At 37.8% G+C, this 14,189-nt stretch overlaps 1 protein-coding gene, 1 long non-coding RNA gene and 1 pseudogene across 5 annotated transcripts; 2 read left to right on the plus strand and 1 right to left on the minus strand.

Moving 5' to 3' along the window:
• The first annotated feature begins 396 nt into the window (after positions 1–396).
• Positions 397–3,728, plus strand: LOC113357904. 3 transcript variants are annotated; one of them, XR_003363979.1, is made up of 7 exons: positions 397–453; positions 576–641; positions 1,398–2,534; positions 2,631–2,727; positions 2,821–2,938; positions 3,202–3,325; positions 3,433–3,728. It is a non-coding gene; the product is annotated as an uncharacterized LOC113357904 (long non-coding RNA). The 3 variants fall into 3 exon arrangements; XR_003363977.1 differs by having other exon boundaries at positions 1,398–2,727; XR_003363978.1 differs by having other exon boundaries at positions 1,398–2,727; positions 3,202–3,479.
• A 1,058-nt stretch (positions 3,729–4,786) lies between these two features.
• LOC113361841 lies at positions 4,787–6,363 on the minus strand (annotated as a pseudogene).
• An 801-nt stretch (positions 6,364–7,164) lies between these two features.
• On the plus strand, positions 7,165–12,490 carry LOC113361842 (probable LRR receptor-like serine/threonine-protein kinase At1g06840). 2 transcript variants are annotated; one of them, XM_026604941.1, is made up of 20 exons: positions 7,165–7,428; positions 7,540–7,696; positions 7,813–7,884; positions 7,980–8,051; positions 8,154–8,297; positions 8,380–8,451; positions 8,546–8,617; positions 8,790–8,861; positions 9,010–9,078; positions 9,202–9,261; positions 9,385–9,456; positions 9,554–9,640; positions 9,748–9,816; positions 9,902–10,392; positions 10,507–10,665; positions 10,755–11,041; positions 11,177–11,228; positions 11,321–11,571; positions 11,687–11,821; positions 11,933–12,490. In XM_026604941.1, the coding sequence occupies exons 1-20, from the start codon at positions 7,284–7,286 to the stop codon at positions 12,317–12,319; spliced, it is 2,925 nt and encodes a 974-aa protein (XP_026460726.1). In that variant the 5' UTR covers positions 7,165–7,283; the 3' UTR covers positions 12,320–12,490. The 2 variants fall into 2 exon arrangements, with proteins under 2 accessions (XP_026460726.1, XP_026460725.1); XM_026604940.1 differs by having other exon boundaries at positions 7,166–7,428; positions 9,193–9,261.
• The last annotated feature ends 1,699 nt before the right edge of the window (positions 12,491–14,189 follow it).

The following is a 14,189-nucleotide window of genomic DNA, read 5'->3' on the forward strand; positions in this document are numbered from 1 at the left end:
TAAAAACTTAAAAGCAATGCACATATAATTTCTTCTTGCAAGGTTCAAAAGTCAAACTTATGGACCGTCAAAAATGTCGGTGATAGCCATCCATTGGCCGTCAAAAATGTCGGTGATAGAAATACATTGGAATCCGTCGGTCTCCATCTCCACGTGACAGTCAAACCATTTCTAACTCGACCAACAACAAACCCTAACACGTGTCCAACACCATTTCAAATTGTAAAATTGGCGGGAAATTCAAAGCGTGAAGTCCAAAATACGTACCAGCAGAGAGTCACGGGTTAACATTTTTTTGAATTTCGAGTAGTCTTGTCATTGCTTCTCTCTCTTAAATTATTCATCTTCCTCATTTTTCAAATGTCTTTCTCTCTCTCCCCACTGATTCTTCTTCTGGTTGTTTTTACAGGAGAGAAAAATGTTGCTAAAGAAGACTCTAGTTTGGATTTTGAGGTGAATACAACTACTAAATACTTCAATCATCTTCTTATCTTCTTTCTCTTTTCCATCTAATCTAATCTCAGATCTGATTATTTTTTTTTATCTTTTTTGCTGGTGTTTTACATTTATTTCAGGGTTGCTGCTGCTGCTGGAAAGGAAGTCGAGCAAACCCTAGCTCTAGCTACTTTGGATTGATTTTGGTGAATACTGCTAAAACCTTCCTTACACTTTTGTTTCTTTATTTCTTCTTCTTTTTTTCTCCTTCAAATCTCGATTTGTGTGTAATTTTGCTTCTTCTTCTTCTTCTAAGTATGATATGATGATTATACTCTAGTTTCAATATGTCATGCTTTGCTGATCTATGTTTCTTTCTTGTTTTGAAAGAATGGGGTTAGACTTTTTATTAGGGAGACTATAATGTTCTGTATTCATGACCTCTTATCATTAGACCTGGTTTTATCTTTTTCTTTTGGAGTACAAGGAATACAAAATAAATGATAAAATCAGTTGATTAACACATGTACATGCTTACCTTTTCCTTTTTTTTTTTAATTCCTTTTGCTTGATTCTTCTTATTTTTTAGGTTCAGGGTTCTTAAAACCAGGTTTAATGACAAATTGTACACATGAACCCCAAAGTAATTTAACTGTTAAAATGACTTTTGTGTCATGTTATCTTATAGTTTTTTGATTTTTGTATGATTTTGTACTTGTTATGGCTCTTTCTTGTTGAATAACATGGGTTAGAGTTTTTCTTAGTCATAAATCCATGCTTTGTTTATCACCTCATTTGGGTATTACATCAGGCTTTTGTTTATAATTTTTAATCTTTTCATGGATGAGCATGTGAAATAAGAATAATCAGTTAATTAACATGTATCTTGTACTAGTATATCAAACAATATTTACTGTCTGTTATCCTTTATGTATTAAACTTTGCTTATGTTTCCCTGTCAGTTTCCTGTATTCAATTCTGCTAAAGCACAAGCAGGCCACCACTCAGTTTCGTTAACTGAGAGGTGCACAGCTCAGTTTCGTTAACTGAGAGGTGCAAAGGCAGGCCGCTGCTCAGTTTTGTTAACTGAGTGGGACGGTAAATGCAAGGGCAGGCCGCCACTTAGTTCCATGAACTTTGGGGAGTAGCACCACTCAGGTGTGAAGGCAGGCCCCCACTTAGTTCCATGAACTTTGGGGAGTAGCACCACTCAGTTCTGTTTACTGAGAGGTGTGAAGGCATAAATGTGTGCTAAATATAATACGTCTTGCTCACCGAAGCATCTTTGGGATAAATACACATTCAACTGCAACTTTTGGAAGACAAACAGGTGAGCTTCTCTCTCTCCCCCTCTCTTCTTTTTCATTCTTACTCGAGGATCGGAGTATCTTGCTTGTTTTTCTGTTGCAAAACTTATTACTTATTCCAGGGACATATTCAGTAGGGAGAGTCTTTTAAGGCAGAAATAGAATGCTTTGCCTGCTTGGCATTTGATCAGCCTGTTGCTTGGGTAAAGTTTCACTCAAAATTTGCCATGTTTAGCTTTTGTTATATGACTTATGTTGCTCACTTGACTACTGGTACTCCAGTAGTATATTTAGTTTTATTCTTTCTTTCGTAATCAAATCTTGGGCTGCATTTATTTGCGAAGGAAGAAAACAAGTTACATGTCAAATCAAAAGGTATACTTTCTTAACTTTATCTCAATGTATACAGGTCTATCATTCTTGTTCTCGATGAGTACATTTTTGCTTTTACAAAGACATTTAGTAGTTATCATCTTATGGTTATGGATAAACAATTGCAAGAAAGACAATGGTAAGTCTTGAGGCTATGATGATCATTATTAGCTTGTGTCCAGGCATAGGTAAAATCTATCTTCATCAGCCATGGCAGGGTAACTCGGGACGGCCTTATGGAAGAAATTTGTTTCCCCATTTTTCTTTCATTTAGGCTACAGTTTCTGCCGCTATGCAGGAGATAGATGCCTTTCCCTGTCCGACCCAAGATAAACCTGAGCCTCTCTCTTAAACTGGCTACAGTTTAGAGTCATGCATGTAACTAGTTATCTGCCTCTGTATTTTGTTTTACATAAAAAGGTAATCTGCTATAGTTAACTCTTTGCTAACCATATTTTGGATTGCTTTCTTTCTAACTTAATCTTCGGATTATATTTTTTGTTTTTCTTTTTGCAGGTCTTCCCCTTATATTCCTATGATAAATTAAGGAGAGCTAATCTAGTGTCTCGTGGACAATGTTACCTGTTTGGCTTTTGTTCAGTTCATGTCGACGGTATGTTTGGATAATGTTGGTATGTTGCATCTTAAAATTACTAGTAATAAATAAACTTGTGGGATTAATTTGCTTTTGCATTCTGCTGTGCAGTAATGATTCTCTGGAGCATGAAAAATCAATTGCTGTCTACGTGTGAAGATGTAGAACAAAGATATTGGATAGGTGCACCACAACAATGCTCTATCAAGCTTGGCATCAGCATCCCAAGGTTAGTTCATTAGACTTGTCCACCTGCTATCATTGATGAGATTGACTTATTATTCAATTCTTATGGTACCCGGCCTGCTACATGCTTGAACTGTTCGATTAACACAATGTATGTATATATGCCTTGTAATTGCGGAGGGAGTCAAAAATAGAACCTTTCGGATTAAGATAGTGGTGACCTGATAATTTTATAGGACTTTTTTCTTTGTTTGTCCAACAATTCATTGTTATCCATGTGTTTAAAATTTTTGTTTTGCTTGCTAGATTGGCCGTCCACAATCAGGTCTGTCTTCGATGCCACACCTGAGTGTGGGTGAGGGACGTCCTTCTTGGATGATGATTTCTAGTCCAATTGGGATGACATGCTCATACGCTCTGAATACGCAAGGTTTGGTGATTATCTTAACCTCTTCTCTCTAAATGTACTAGGCTTGACTGATCTTCTTGGTTGGATTGTTTTGATAGTATGCTTCTAAATTCAATGTTTTGGTGCAGTTTTCCTTCTTCTACAGTGAATGGGAATACATAATATTATTGTGTCACTAAGGTGTTGTGGAAAGTTTAAACTTATATCCCTTTTTGTAAATCCTACATTTTGAAGTCACCAAATGACTAATTTCTTTTCATATTTCAACGTGTACTGTGCTCCTCGGTGCAACAAACCTAGACGTGTTACCTGACCCCATCATATAACTGAGTACTGTAATAACAATATTACTCAATTTTATATCCAAGCTCCTAATTGTTGGTGTTGTATCTGGAGTAGTCCAGGTGGGAGGAGGTTGTGGTCACTCTAGAACATAGTATTAAATCATTATCCCTATCACTGTTTTTTTTATCAGTTAAATGAGATTACAGGAGTAGAATGTATGCGCCAAGTCGACGGCGAGAAAAAATTCTCAGTTGCATTGTTATTGGTTGCATCATTTTTTCTCTTTGTACACCAATAAAATAGCTCCAAAGCTCTATCGATTGTTAAATATTAGGCGCCAGGATCTAATCCTAGCTGTGCTCGTCTTTGTATTTAGCTGTCAACATTTCCTCGATAAAATTATCAAAAGAAAATTGAAATTTCACATACCAGGGCAGATTTGTTAAAAAGTAAAAATAATTCTCTTGGACGGCACCAAAATGCTGGAATCGAAATATCCTAATCCCGTCTACTGAACATGATGCGCACTTTTAGATAGTAAAGTGAAAATAATTGGGGCCCTTGGAAAATAATTTGGGGCCTTACCAACAGTAAAGTGAAAATACTGTTATACCCTTTATTTAAGATATTTATTTTTTCAAAAATTTAAAATCAAAACTTTAAAATCAAAATCAATTATTTTTTAAAAGATAACGACCCTCAAGAGTCGTCATTGTTTCACTGACTATCCTAAAAAGTCGTTATTGTTCCAAAAACGACCTTCAAGAGTCACATTGTTCCGGTGACGACCCCAAACAGTCGTTATTTCTTACAAAAGAGTCGTTATCTCCTTTAAGGATTCATTAATGGCGGATACATTAAAGGGTCGTCATATGCGTAGTTGAGAATTCAGACTGTCTTGAGTCGTCACTAAAAAAACGATTACTTTTGGTGGTCGTGTTTAAGTAATAACGACTGTTGAGTCGTCACTGTAACACTGATGACTCTTGAGGGTCATTAATTTGACGACTGTTTCATATAAATTTGCGCAGATTTTTTTTTTTGCAAACATAAAATTGGAAAAAAAATATATTTGATTTCGATTTTAAAATTTTGTACTAATTAAATGAGATTATCACTAATTAGAGAAGGGGTAGATTAGGCATTATCAAAATATTTGGATAAGGGGTGACCCAAATTAGAATTGGGTGATCTTTTTTGTCCTCTAGTTGGAGGCCCCCAATTACTTTCCTGGGCCCCCAATTCAGCGTTGTTTTAGTACTATCACCAAACTCAAATTCCATTTCCCTTGCCCAAATAATAATCTCCTCTTTAACATAAACCCTAATATCAATCTCCCACTTTCTTCATTTCATTTCTCTGATCTCTCAGATTCAATCTCTTCATTTCTCGGTCCAGAATTTATATTTTGGCTGATGCAATCAATATAATTCTATCGGATTGATAACTGTAAGTTACATATAGATGATGAGCCAAGTAATGTGACAACAAAGTATGGTGTGTGGAACAGATACAGCACAAAATGCACTGCTCTGCTGACTGCTGTAAATGAATCAAGCAGCATACGGAATCTAACAACTAGACCAAGGAGGAAGCAGCATCAGTAAGGACCCCGATGAAAGTAACTTCGTTCGGTTTAATTTCTGTCTCCAGCATGTCATAAAACAACTTTACTGCTGATTCAGCACGCCCATGCATTGCAAAGCCAGTAATCATCGCAGTATATGAAAAGACATTCCTTTCTGTCATTCCCTGAAAAGGCCTCCTCAACACTCCCACATTTAGAGTACATATCAATCAAAGCAGACCCCACGACAACATTTTTAGCCGAATCGAAACCTTCTCTATCAGCCATGTTTCTAATCCAGTTTGCACTTTCCATAGCACCCAACTGGGCGCAAGCAGAAATTGCACCAACGAGAGCAACCTCATCAATCTTCACAACACTATCCTTCATCATACTCTCAAACAATTCCAACGCCTCTTTCGGCTTTCCATTTTGGACGTATCCCGTCAACATAGCAGTACACACCACCGCATCCTTGTTCCTTAACCCATAAAAAAAATCAGATGCTGATTCCATATCTCCATTCTTTGTATACGCAACAATGATAGACGTCCATGAGATGACATCTCTTTCAGGCATTTCATCAAACATTCTCCTCCCACATTCAATCAACCCGCAATTGACATACATATCAATCAATGTATTACAAACATGCAAATCCGATTCAAACCCACCAATAAAAATAACATGAGCATGAAGCTGACGACCAAATGAAGCATCAAAAACAACATCTCCTCCTGCTCCACATGCCTTGAATAGAGCTGAAAATGTAAAAGAAGTGGGATGAATACCCTCTCGTCGCATTCGCTTATACATAAGAAATGATTCACTCGTAAACCCTTGAAGAGAGTAGCCTCTGATGATTGCAGTCCACACAAAAGAAGTAGGATTCTGAACTTGATCGAAAAGTAAACGAGGGTAAGAATCCATAGGGATTTCTAGTTTCGTTAGGGTTCTGATGAGTTTAGTAAGAACAAGCGAGCTGTGTTCAAGACCTTTACGGAGAAGGCGAGCATGAACTTGTTTGATTTGATGAATCCCATTACAATTACTAAGAGTGGTGCTGATTTGAGATTCTAAGGCACGTTTTTGCTGTAACAATTGAGAGAATGGGATTGAGCAGAATTTTCTAGTACTGCTTCTTGAATGGAAATGACGGGAAGAAGATGTTACCACCATGGCTTTGCGGATAGGTGGTGACCCTGGCTGAACACTACTTAAAAACGTGCACAGCGCGACCTTAAAGCCACCAGTGCGACTCAAAATGTGCCCTCGACCCGCCTGCCCTATGATTAATTTTGGTAAATTAGAAAATTATTTTACCCAAGTTGCTAAACTTATTTGTGAAAATTTAGCTTATGCAATTCTAATTGAGACTAATTTTTTTTAGAGAAGCTATATGTCATGTGATCGAAGATTTATTCTTTGATCTTGAATCTATCGTAATTAGTGACTCAAAATCTATTTCTCGACTTGAAAAATAGATGAATGATCTGAAAATGCATCCGATGACCCCAAACCTATACTGTGACCCACAATTTACAATTATAGCAAAAATTTGCACTAATAACTAAAATTCTGGTTTATGTATGAACTTGGAAGGATGCTTGGTCTCGCATAGTTGCATATCAAAATCGTTTTGGGTGTCAAATGGTTGTATTTTATTCCCCAAAGTTAGCAACTAGTGACTGCCCCGAACATACTTGCAAGTTGCAAAGACTAGTTCTTCTTCCTCAAATCAATTAGTCAGTTATATATTAACTGCAGAATAATCAAAATATCATTTTCATAGCAACCCCCCTGAGTAAACAAATCGAAGAAAGAAAGTCTTGGAAGTTAAAATATGTGCATGATTCCAAGTGGTCATCACTCTTCATTCATTTTGAAACGGTATACTCAAACTTACCAACATGTTTCAATAAACAAACAAAAAAAGAGAAAAGATTCCCCCACTAGTACGTCCATTTGCTATACCAACTATCCAGGGTTCTTTCAGCGAACATGGATTAGTGGGAGAATTATATTTCCACTAATCCATTTGCTCAGTTTTAACTAGTATTTATGAGGGATGGATCTTCTTCTTTAAATTTATTTTGGGTTTTTGGGAGTCGAAACATAACATAACAGATGATGAAGATGAATATCAAGTGGTGTTTTAAATTGGTGTCTGAATCTGCAGGTGCTAATAGTAATACTATCTCTCTGATGGTTCTGTTGCTGTTGACTACTACTCTCTGTTCTATCGGAGCACAGATTACCAATCCCATTGAAGGTATTACGCTTAGTTCTGACACTTACGCTCATATTCTATCAGGCTTTACCATACATAGTTTTTAATAATTCTTTTTAGCACTTTAAATTGAGTTGTCGAATTTGTGTACAGTGAAAGCATTACTAGCAGTCAAGCAGAATCTCAAGGGTCCAGGGAATTTCTTGAAGAAATGGAATAACCAGACGGACCCATGTACCTCCAATTGGACTGGTGTGCTATGCTTCAATACTTTCTCTCCTGTCGATGGCTATCTACACGTTAGAGAACTGTATGTATACTTTCATTACCTGCTTTCTAATTGTGATTGCTTTCCTCTTAGTCTTTACAGTATGAATATATATACACCTCATTTGGTTATTCTTCTTTCATTTCTTCTTTCGGCAGGCAATTGATGCGTATGAATCTTACCGGAACCTTGTCACCTGAGCTTGGTCGATTCCCTTACATGGAAATAATGTCAGTTTAAACCACCAATTCACCCAGAAAATTGTTGCTTGATTCTTTTGTCGCCAATTCATTTTATTAATTCAATTTTTGTTTCGTTATGACAGGGATTTTATGTGGAACAATATTACTGGGAGTATACCAAAGGAAATCGGCAACGTTAAATCGTTGAAGCTGCTGTAAGTTACGTTATTTCAATCTGCGCTAACCCAAGTCGATACTATGTGAGTGCTGTCCTAATGCTAGCTATTCTGACTTGTATATGTTATTATGTATTGCAGTCTATTGAACGGAAACAGATTGACAGGTTCCTTACCGGAGGAACTTGGTGATCTTTCAAATTTGGACAGAATTCAGATAGACGAAAACTTCATATCAGGACCATTGCCTAAATCATTTGCCAACTTGACCAAAACAAAGCACTTGTGAGTTGTTAATTACACTGTCCCAAGTTAATTGCTTAATTTCTATGTAACTATTATGTAAGTAATTTGTTTGCTTTTGCAGCCACATGAACAATAACTCAATTAGTGGATCAATTCCACCAGAGCTTTCCAGACTAACTAGTCTTGTTCACTTGTAAGTTAAATGTCCAATTGTACCCAGTGAGTGTTGATTATCCTTTAATTGGGTTTTGTTTCTCGTTGTGCGTTAACATAATGAGTTTCTGCAGCTTGCTTGACAATAATAATTTATCAGGGCCTCTACCACCAGAGTTATCTAAGTTGCCTAACCTGACTATTATGTACGGTCTCTCCCCCCTTATCTCAGTTATATATCTGGCGCACAGTGTAATTCCGTCTTTAAAGTTTTTTTTTGAGTCGCAGCTATTTAGCATGCTTATAATCACTGCACATATAAGTAACTCGCCCTTAATGTTTCTAACATTTGCATTCATGATTTGTTTTCATCTACAGCCAGCTTGATAACAACCATTTTGATGGGGGAATTCCAGATTCTTATAGCAACATGGCAAAGCTTTTGAAAATGTAAGTCGTTTATATCATTAAGAACTGAATTTGGAGTGCAAATCTATTGCGGAATGCATTCTTGAGACGTTTATATTGAATTTAAAGAATTATACGAAGCTCACTATTACAAAAGTATCTATTCATGTAACTATGTTTGGTCAATCAGGAGTCTTAGGAACTGCAGCTTAACAGGGCCAGTTCCTGACATGAGCAGGATACCAAACCTCGCCTATATGTAAGTTTGTCAGAGTTTCTTAATATCTTGATATTGGCCAAACCAGCCAACCTGGCTCACCATTTTTTCCTCCATCTTATGGGTTATGGTGCATTTTGCTGTTTCACGCTTTAGAGATCTCAGCTCAAACCAGCTTAATGGGTCAATACCTTCAAGTCGCCTCTCGGGCAATATGACCACAATGTATGTACACATCCAATTACTTCCATGTGGCTCCATTTTCCCTTCACAGTAGAATTTCCTAGCTTACTCAAAAAAATATAGATTTGATTTTATATTGATGAAGTGCAATTTTGATATGTGCAGTGACTTATCAAACAACCGACTGGAGGGGAATATTCCTGACAGTTTTTCTGGGCTTCCTCGTCTACAGAAACTGTGAGTGTACTTCGTGCCCGATCTCGTTTTCTGGATATACTTTATCATCTAGCAGTCTGCATTTATTTGAATGTGTGGGGTTCATTTGCTGTTGCAGGTCACTGGGGAATAATTTTTTGAATGGTACCCTTTCATCCATCATTTGGAGCAACAGGACATTCAATGCAACCGAAAAACTTATCTTGTAACACTTGCAACATTAAAACTCAGTATTGTTCCATTTCATCCACCATAAGCAGCAAAGTCGAAGCTTATTATGAACTGATAATTGTTTTATATATATTACCGCAGAGATTTTCAAAACAACTCGCTTTCAGATATTTCAAGCATCATTTCTCCCCCTGAGAATGTCAACATCAGGTAGACGCTTCATCACTTAGAGCAGCGCCTTCATGCCTTCCTGTGATTCAAGCATTTCATAATTATGGCTATTTTCGATGTTCAGGCTTCGAGGAAATCCTGTATGTATGTCTGCCAACCAACTGATCAACACAGTTGATTTCTGCGGGTCTCCGACTGAAGACAATGATACACCCGAAGGTCCCGAACCATCAATACCATCTATCTGTACTCTGACATGTCCTATAGACAAACAAAGAGTCACTGCATCCCCTGGGATTTGTTTTTGTGCCGTGCCTCTAAAAGTTGAATATCGTCTGAAAAGTCCTGGGTTCTCAGATTATCCTCCATACAGGGATGACTTTAATGTCTATCTTTCTTCTGTTCTTAGCTTGGAACTCTATCAGCTATCTGTATTTTCGATTGCATGGGAGAAAGGGCCTCGTCTGAAAATGCACTTGAACTTGTTTCCGAATCGCGCTGATATTATTTTTAACGAAAGCGAGATTAAACGAATCAAGGGTCTGTTCACAAGCTGGAAGATCCGCAACAGTGACATTTTTGGCCCGTATGAACTGCTGGTTTTCGGAAGAGATGGTATGCTCACGTCCTTTTTTGGAGTCATACTGTAATGAGAATGATGCATAACATGGAAAAATGCAAGTAAAGATTTTTGAATTTTTAATTCCGACCATCTACTTTTGAGTGCAGCGGACATAAAATCAAATTTGGGGTTAAGCAAGGGTGCATTGGCTGGAATTATACTAGGAGTCATTGCTGGAGCAGTTACGTCAACTGCACTGGTTTCAATTTTTATTGCGAGAAGATATATGAAAAACTATTATCGCGTAATGTCAAAAAAACATCAATGTAAGTATCAGTGTGAGCCTTTTTCTCATTTGTTAGATATTGACCTAGATGTTGCGGTTAAAATTAACACATCATGTGTGATTGAGCAGTGTCCAAGAGGATTTCAATCAAAGTTGACGGTGTTAAAGGGTTTACTTTCGAAGAAATGGCTTTGGCGACTTACAACTTTGACAGCTCTACTCAGGTTGGTCAAGGAGGTTATGGTAAGGTATATAAAGGAGTTCTATCTGACGGATCATTTGTGGCCATTAAGCGTGCACAAGAGGGGTCATTTCAAGGGGACAAAGAATTTTATAACGAAATTGAGCTTTTATCAAGGGTTCACCATCGGAATCTAGTTTCTTTGATTGGATGTTGCGATGAAGAAGGCGAACAGGTACATACTTCTGATTACTCCTACTCTAAATTTATATAGTGCTCTCAAACAATGACCAGACATGTTCTCACTGACATGGCCTTTTTCATATGCGGATATGCTTTATCTGTTGTTGTTATAACTGTGTTAATGCAGATGTTGGTTTACGAGTTCATGTCAGGTGGAACACTAAGAGATCACCTTTCTGGTAAGCATTTTTTTTTCCGTTATGAATTTTTGAATCCGTAATTGGTGGACATTTTCATCATCTAATTTTCATTCTTTTTGATGGGTTCAAAGCAAAATCAAAAGCACCATTAAGTTTTGCAATGAGACTGCGAATAGCTACAGATTCAGCAAAAGGTATCCTTTACCTACACACGGAGGCAGACCCCCCAATATTCCACCGAGACGTCAAATCCAGCAACATACTGATTGGTCCCAGATTTAGAGGGAAGGTTGCTGATTTTGGACTCTCACGTCTTGCACCAGTTCCAGATATTGAAGGAAAGACTCCTGGGCATGTATCCACCATTGTAAAGGGCACTCCTGTAAGTATACCTTAATTTATACAACACATACTTATTGTTGGCTTCTGCATTTATTAGAAGGTATAGTGACAGGCTGACAGTCGAACTTGTGAACTAAATTCCATATTTTTTGTAGGGTTACCTCGATCCAGAGTACTTCCTTACGTACAAGTTGACAGACAAAAGTGACGTCTACAGCCTAGGGGTTGTGTTTCTAGAGATTTTAACAGGGAGGTTACCAATCCAGAATGGTAAAAACATTGTTCGTGAGGTAATACACCAGGTCCTCTTCTAACTTAGTGATTTAATTTACCAGCCAACTATGGATGAAACTTTGGTAAGAGCTTGACAATTTATAATGGCAATCTTTTCGTTTTTTAAGGTTACTGGGGAATATAATTCTGGTACGATCTTCTCAATCATAGATGAAAAAATGGGATCGTATCCTTCTAAGTGTATTCAGAAGTTTGTAACGTTGGCTCTACAGTGTTGCCAAGAAGATACAGATGCTCGACCTTCGATGGCACAGATCGTGAAGGAACTGGACAATATTTTATACATGATGCCAGAGTCTGACATCAGCATAGCTGTCTCCACAGACCACGGTATAGATGATTCGGAAGTATCAATGACGATTACGACGACGACACCACCGTCATCATCATCAGTGTCAGTGAATAATATGAATTGGGATCTGAATGTGTCATCAGAGTATATCTCCAGCAGCGATCTCGTCAGTGGTGTAGTTCCAACCATTGCACCTAGGTAATAAAAATTCAAGCAGAAGCATCTCCACCGTGAGTAATGAAATGGCTCAGGATTAAATAGTTATAATCTACTTAGTTCCAGCTCTCATTTTTGTGCATAAACATTTGTTCATATGTACAGTCATTCGCTTTATAGAGGTTTAATTTTAGTGAAGGTAAATGATTCAAATCAAGCCAGGTAAAAATAATAATGAGAAGTACTGCAAATCAGAGGGACAACCAGTCATGTCACCCGAAATGTTTCGACTTGATTTTCAGCAAGAATTGAAATCTCTAAATAAATAGCTAATGAATCTTGAGGAGGAGGATATTTGAAGTCCTCATTCTGCTTGCTTGTCTTAATTAGAAGCATGTGGATTGCGCAATATTCACTCGGTCAGCTCGTTCTAGCATATTTCACAACTGTTGTGCACTAAGCCAATGTATTTCTTATGCAACAGAAACTTGAGATGAAGCTTCATCCCGAGCCATGATGCATCTTCGAGCATGTGCCATGCCAATACACGGTGTATTACATCATTTTTACCCCTTTAAAAAATTTCGTCCCCGAAATTCAAAACAAAAACTATTATGGACAAACTCTCCGGTTTGGACTCATGAGAAAAAGTATCATACCAGATACTCAGAAATCTTACAAGTTTTCTGCAGATCGTCGACCTTCTGAGCAAACATCCCATACCGCGTACTTAGGAATCCAAAAAAGAGTCCACAATGTTACCAAGAATCTCAATTGACCAGTTTCCAAAAGGATATCTCAACATGATATCTAAGCGTGCATCCCATACTACATGCTTAGGAGCCCCTAAATTTCACAAGGTTTATGCCAAGAATTTGTAGTACTGTGTGAAACATGCATGATCCAGATTCCTGACAGTCTCCCGGGTTGCCACTCGTAAGTGGGGTGCTAGACAGCCTAACAATGCACACCGTTGGCCAGTTTCCAACATGTGGGGATGTTCAGTTCCATTATCTGCCTATTGTTATAAACGGTCATCATGTTTACCACTCGTAAGTGGTTCACCACTTAGGCATGGAAAGCTCACAGTACTTAAACAAGCTCAACTCGATTCACAAAGTAACTAGTATAGCAGTTACAAATTCTTTCCGAGCAAAGTTTTTCTACTATCCAACTTTATCTTTTACTTTGAGGAAAAATATTCACCGACAAGTCCACTCCGCACAGTCCCTAGAGTTATCCCGGAACTTGGTTTGATACCAACTGTGATGGACCGGAAAATTACACCTAGTGCGCCAGTTTAGCGTGGTCATAACTCTTTGATGCGTTAAACTGATGCTAGAATCCGCTCTTTAAGAACTAGCTAGGAAAATATACGTCCATATGTCGTTGCAAGCTTGCTCGACAAGAATGTTAACTTTAACTTAGCTTTCATGCCGTTCCAAACTTATTCTAGTTATGCACAGCGTATAAAGCCTTGAAGGTTATTGCCGATGCATTTTGCATGCATCATTGGCCCTTGAGTTCGTTCTAGGTATAAGACATTCCTTGAACTTTCGCACAGGTCATTTCAAGCCTACTTCCATTTCTTTACTTAGCTTAGGTATTGCTGAAAGCATGCACTTCTCTTGCTCGTTCCAAGAGTGCGTCAATCAGGCTCATGCCATACCATCTTTAGGCTTATGCAAACTCCATTAACTTGCATATTGATGTAGTTTAATTTTCTGTCCATGCCCAATGCGCCATTGGTGCATGTCTATGTAGAAAGCCTTGATAAAAAGTATGAGCATCCAAGGAATGGAATGCAACTTTCCTCATCAAATCTGGACACAATAATCTCTTGCATTGCGATACCGATCCAGATGATATGAGAGGTCAATATGCTATAATAATATCTCATATCAAGAACTTACCTT

Source organism: Papaver somniferum, chromosome 3, assembly GCF_003573695.1.
Source record: "Papaver somniferum cultivar HN1 chromosome 3, ASM357369v1, whole genome shotgun sequence".
In the NCBI taxonomy this organism is placed as follows: domain Eukaryota; kingdom Viridiplantae; phylum Streptophyta; class Magnoliopsida; order Ranunculales; family Papaveraceae; genus Papaver; species Papaver somniferum.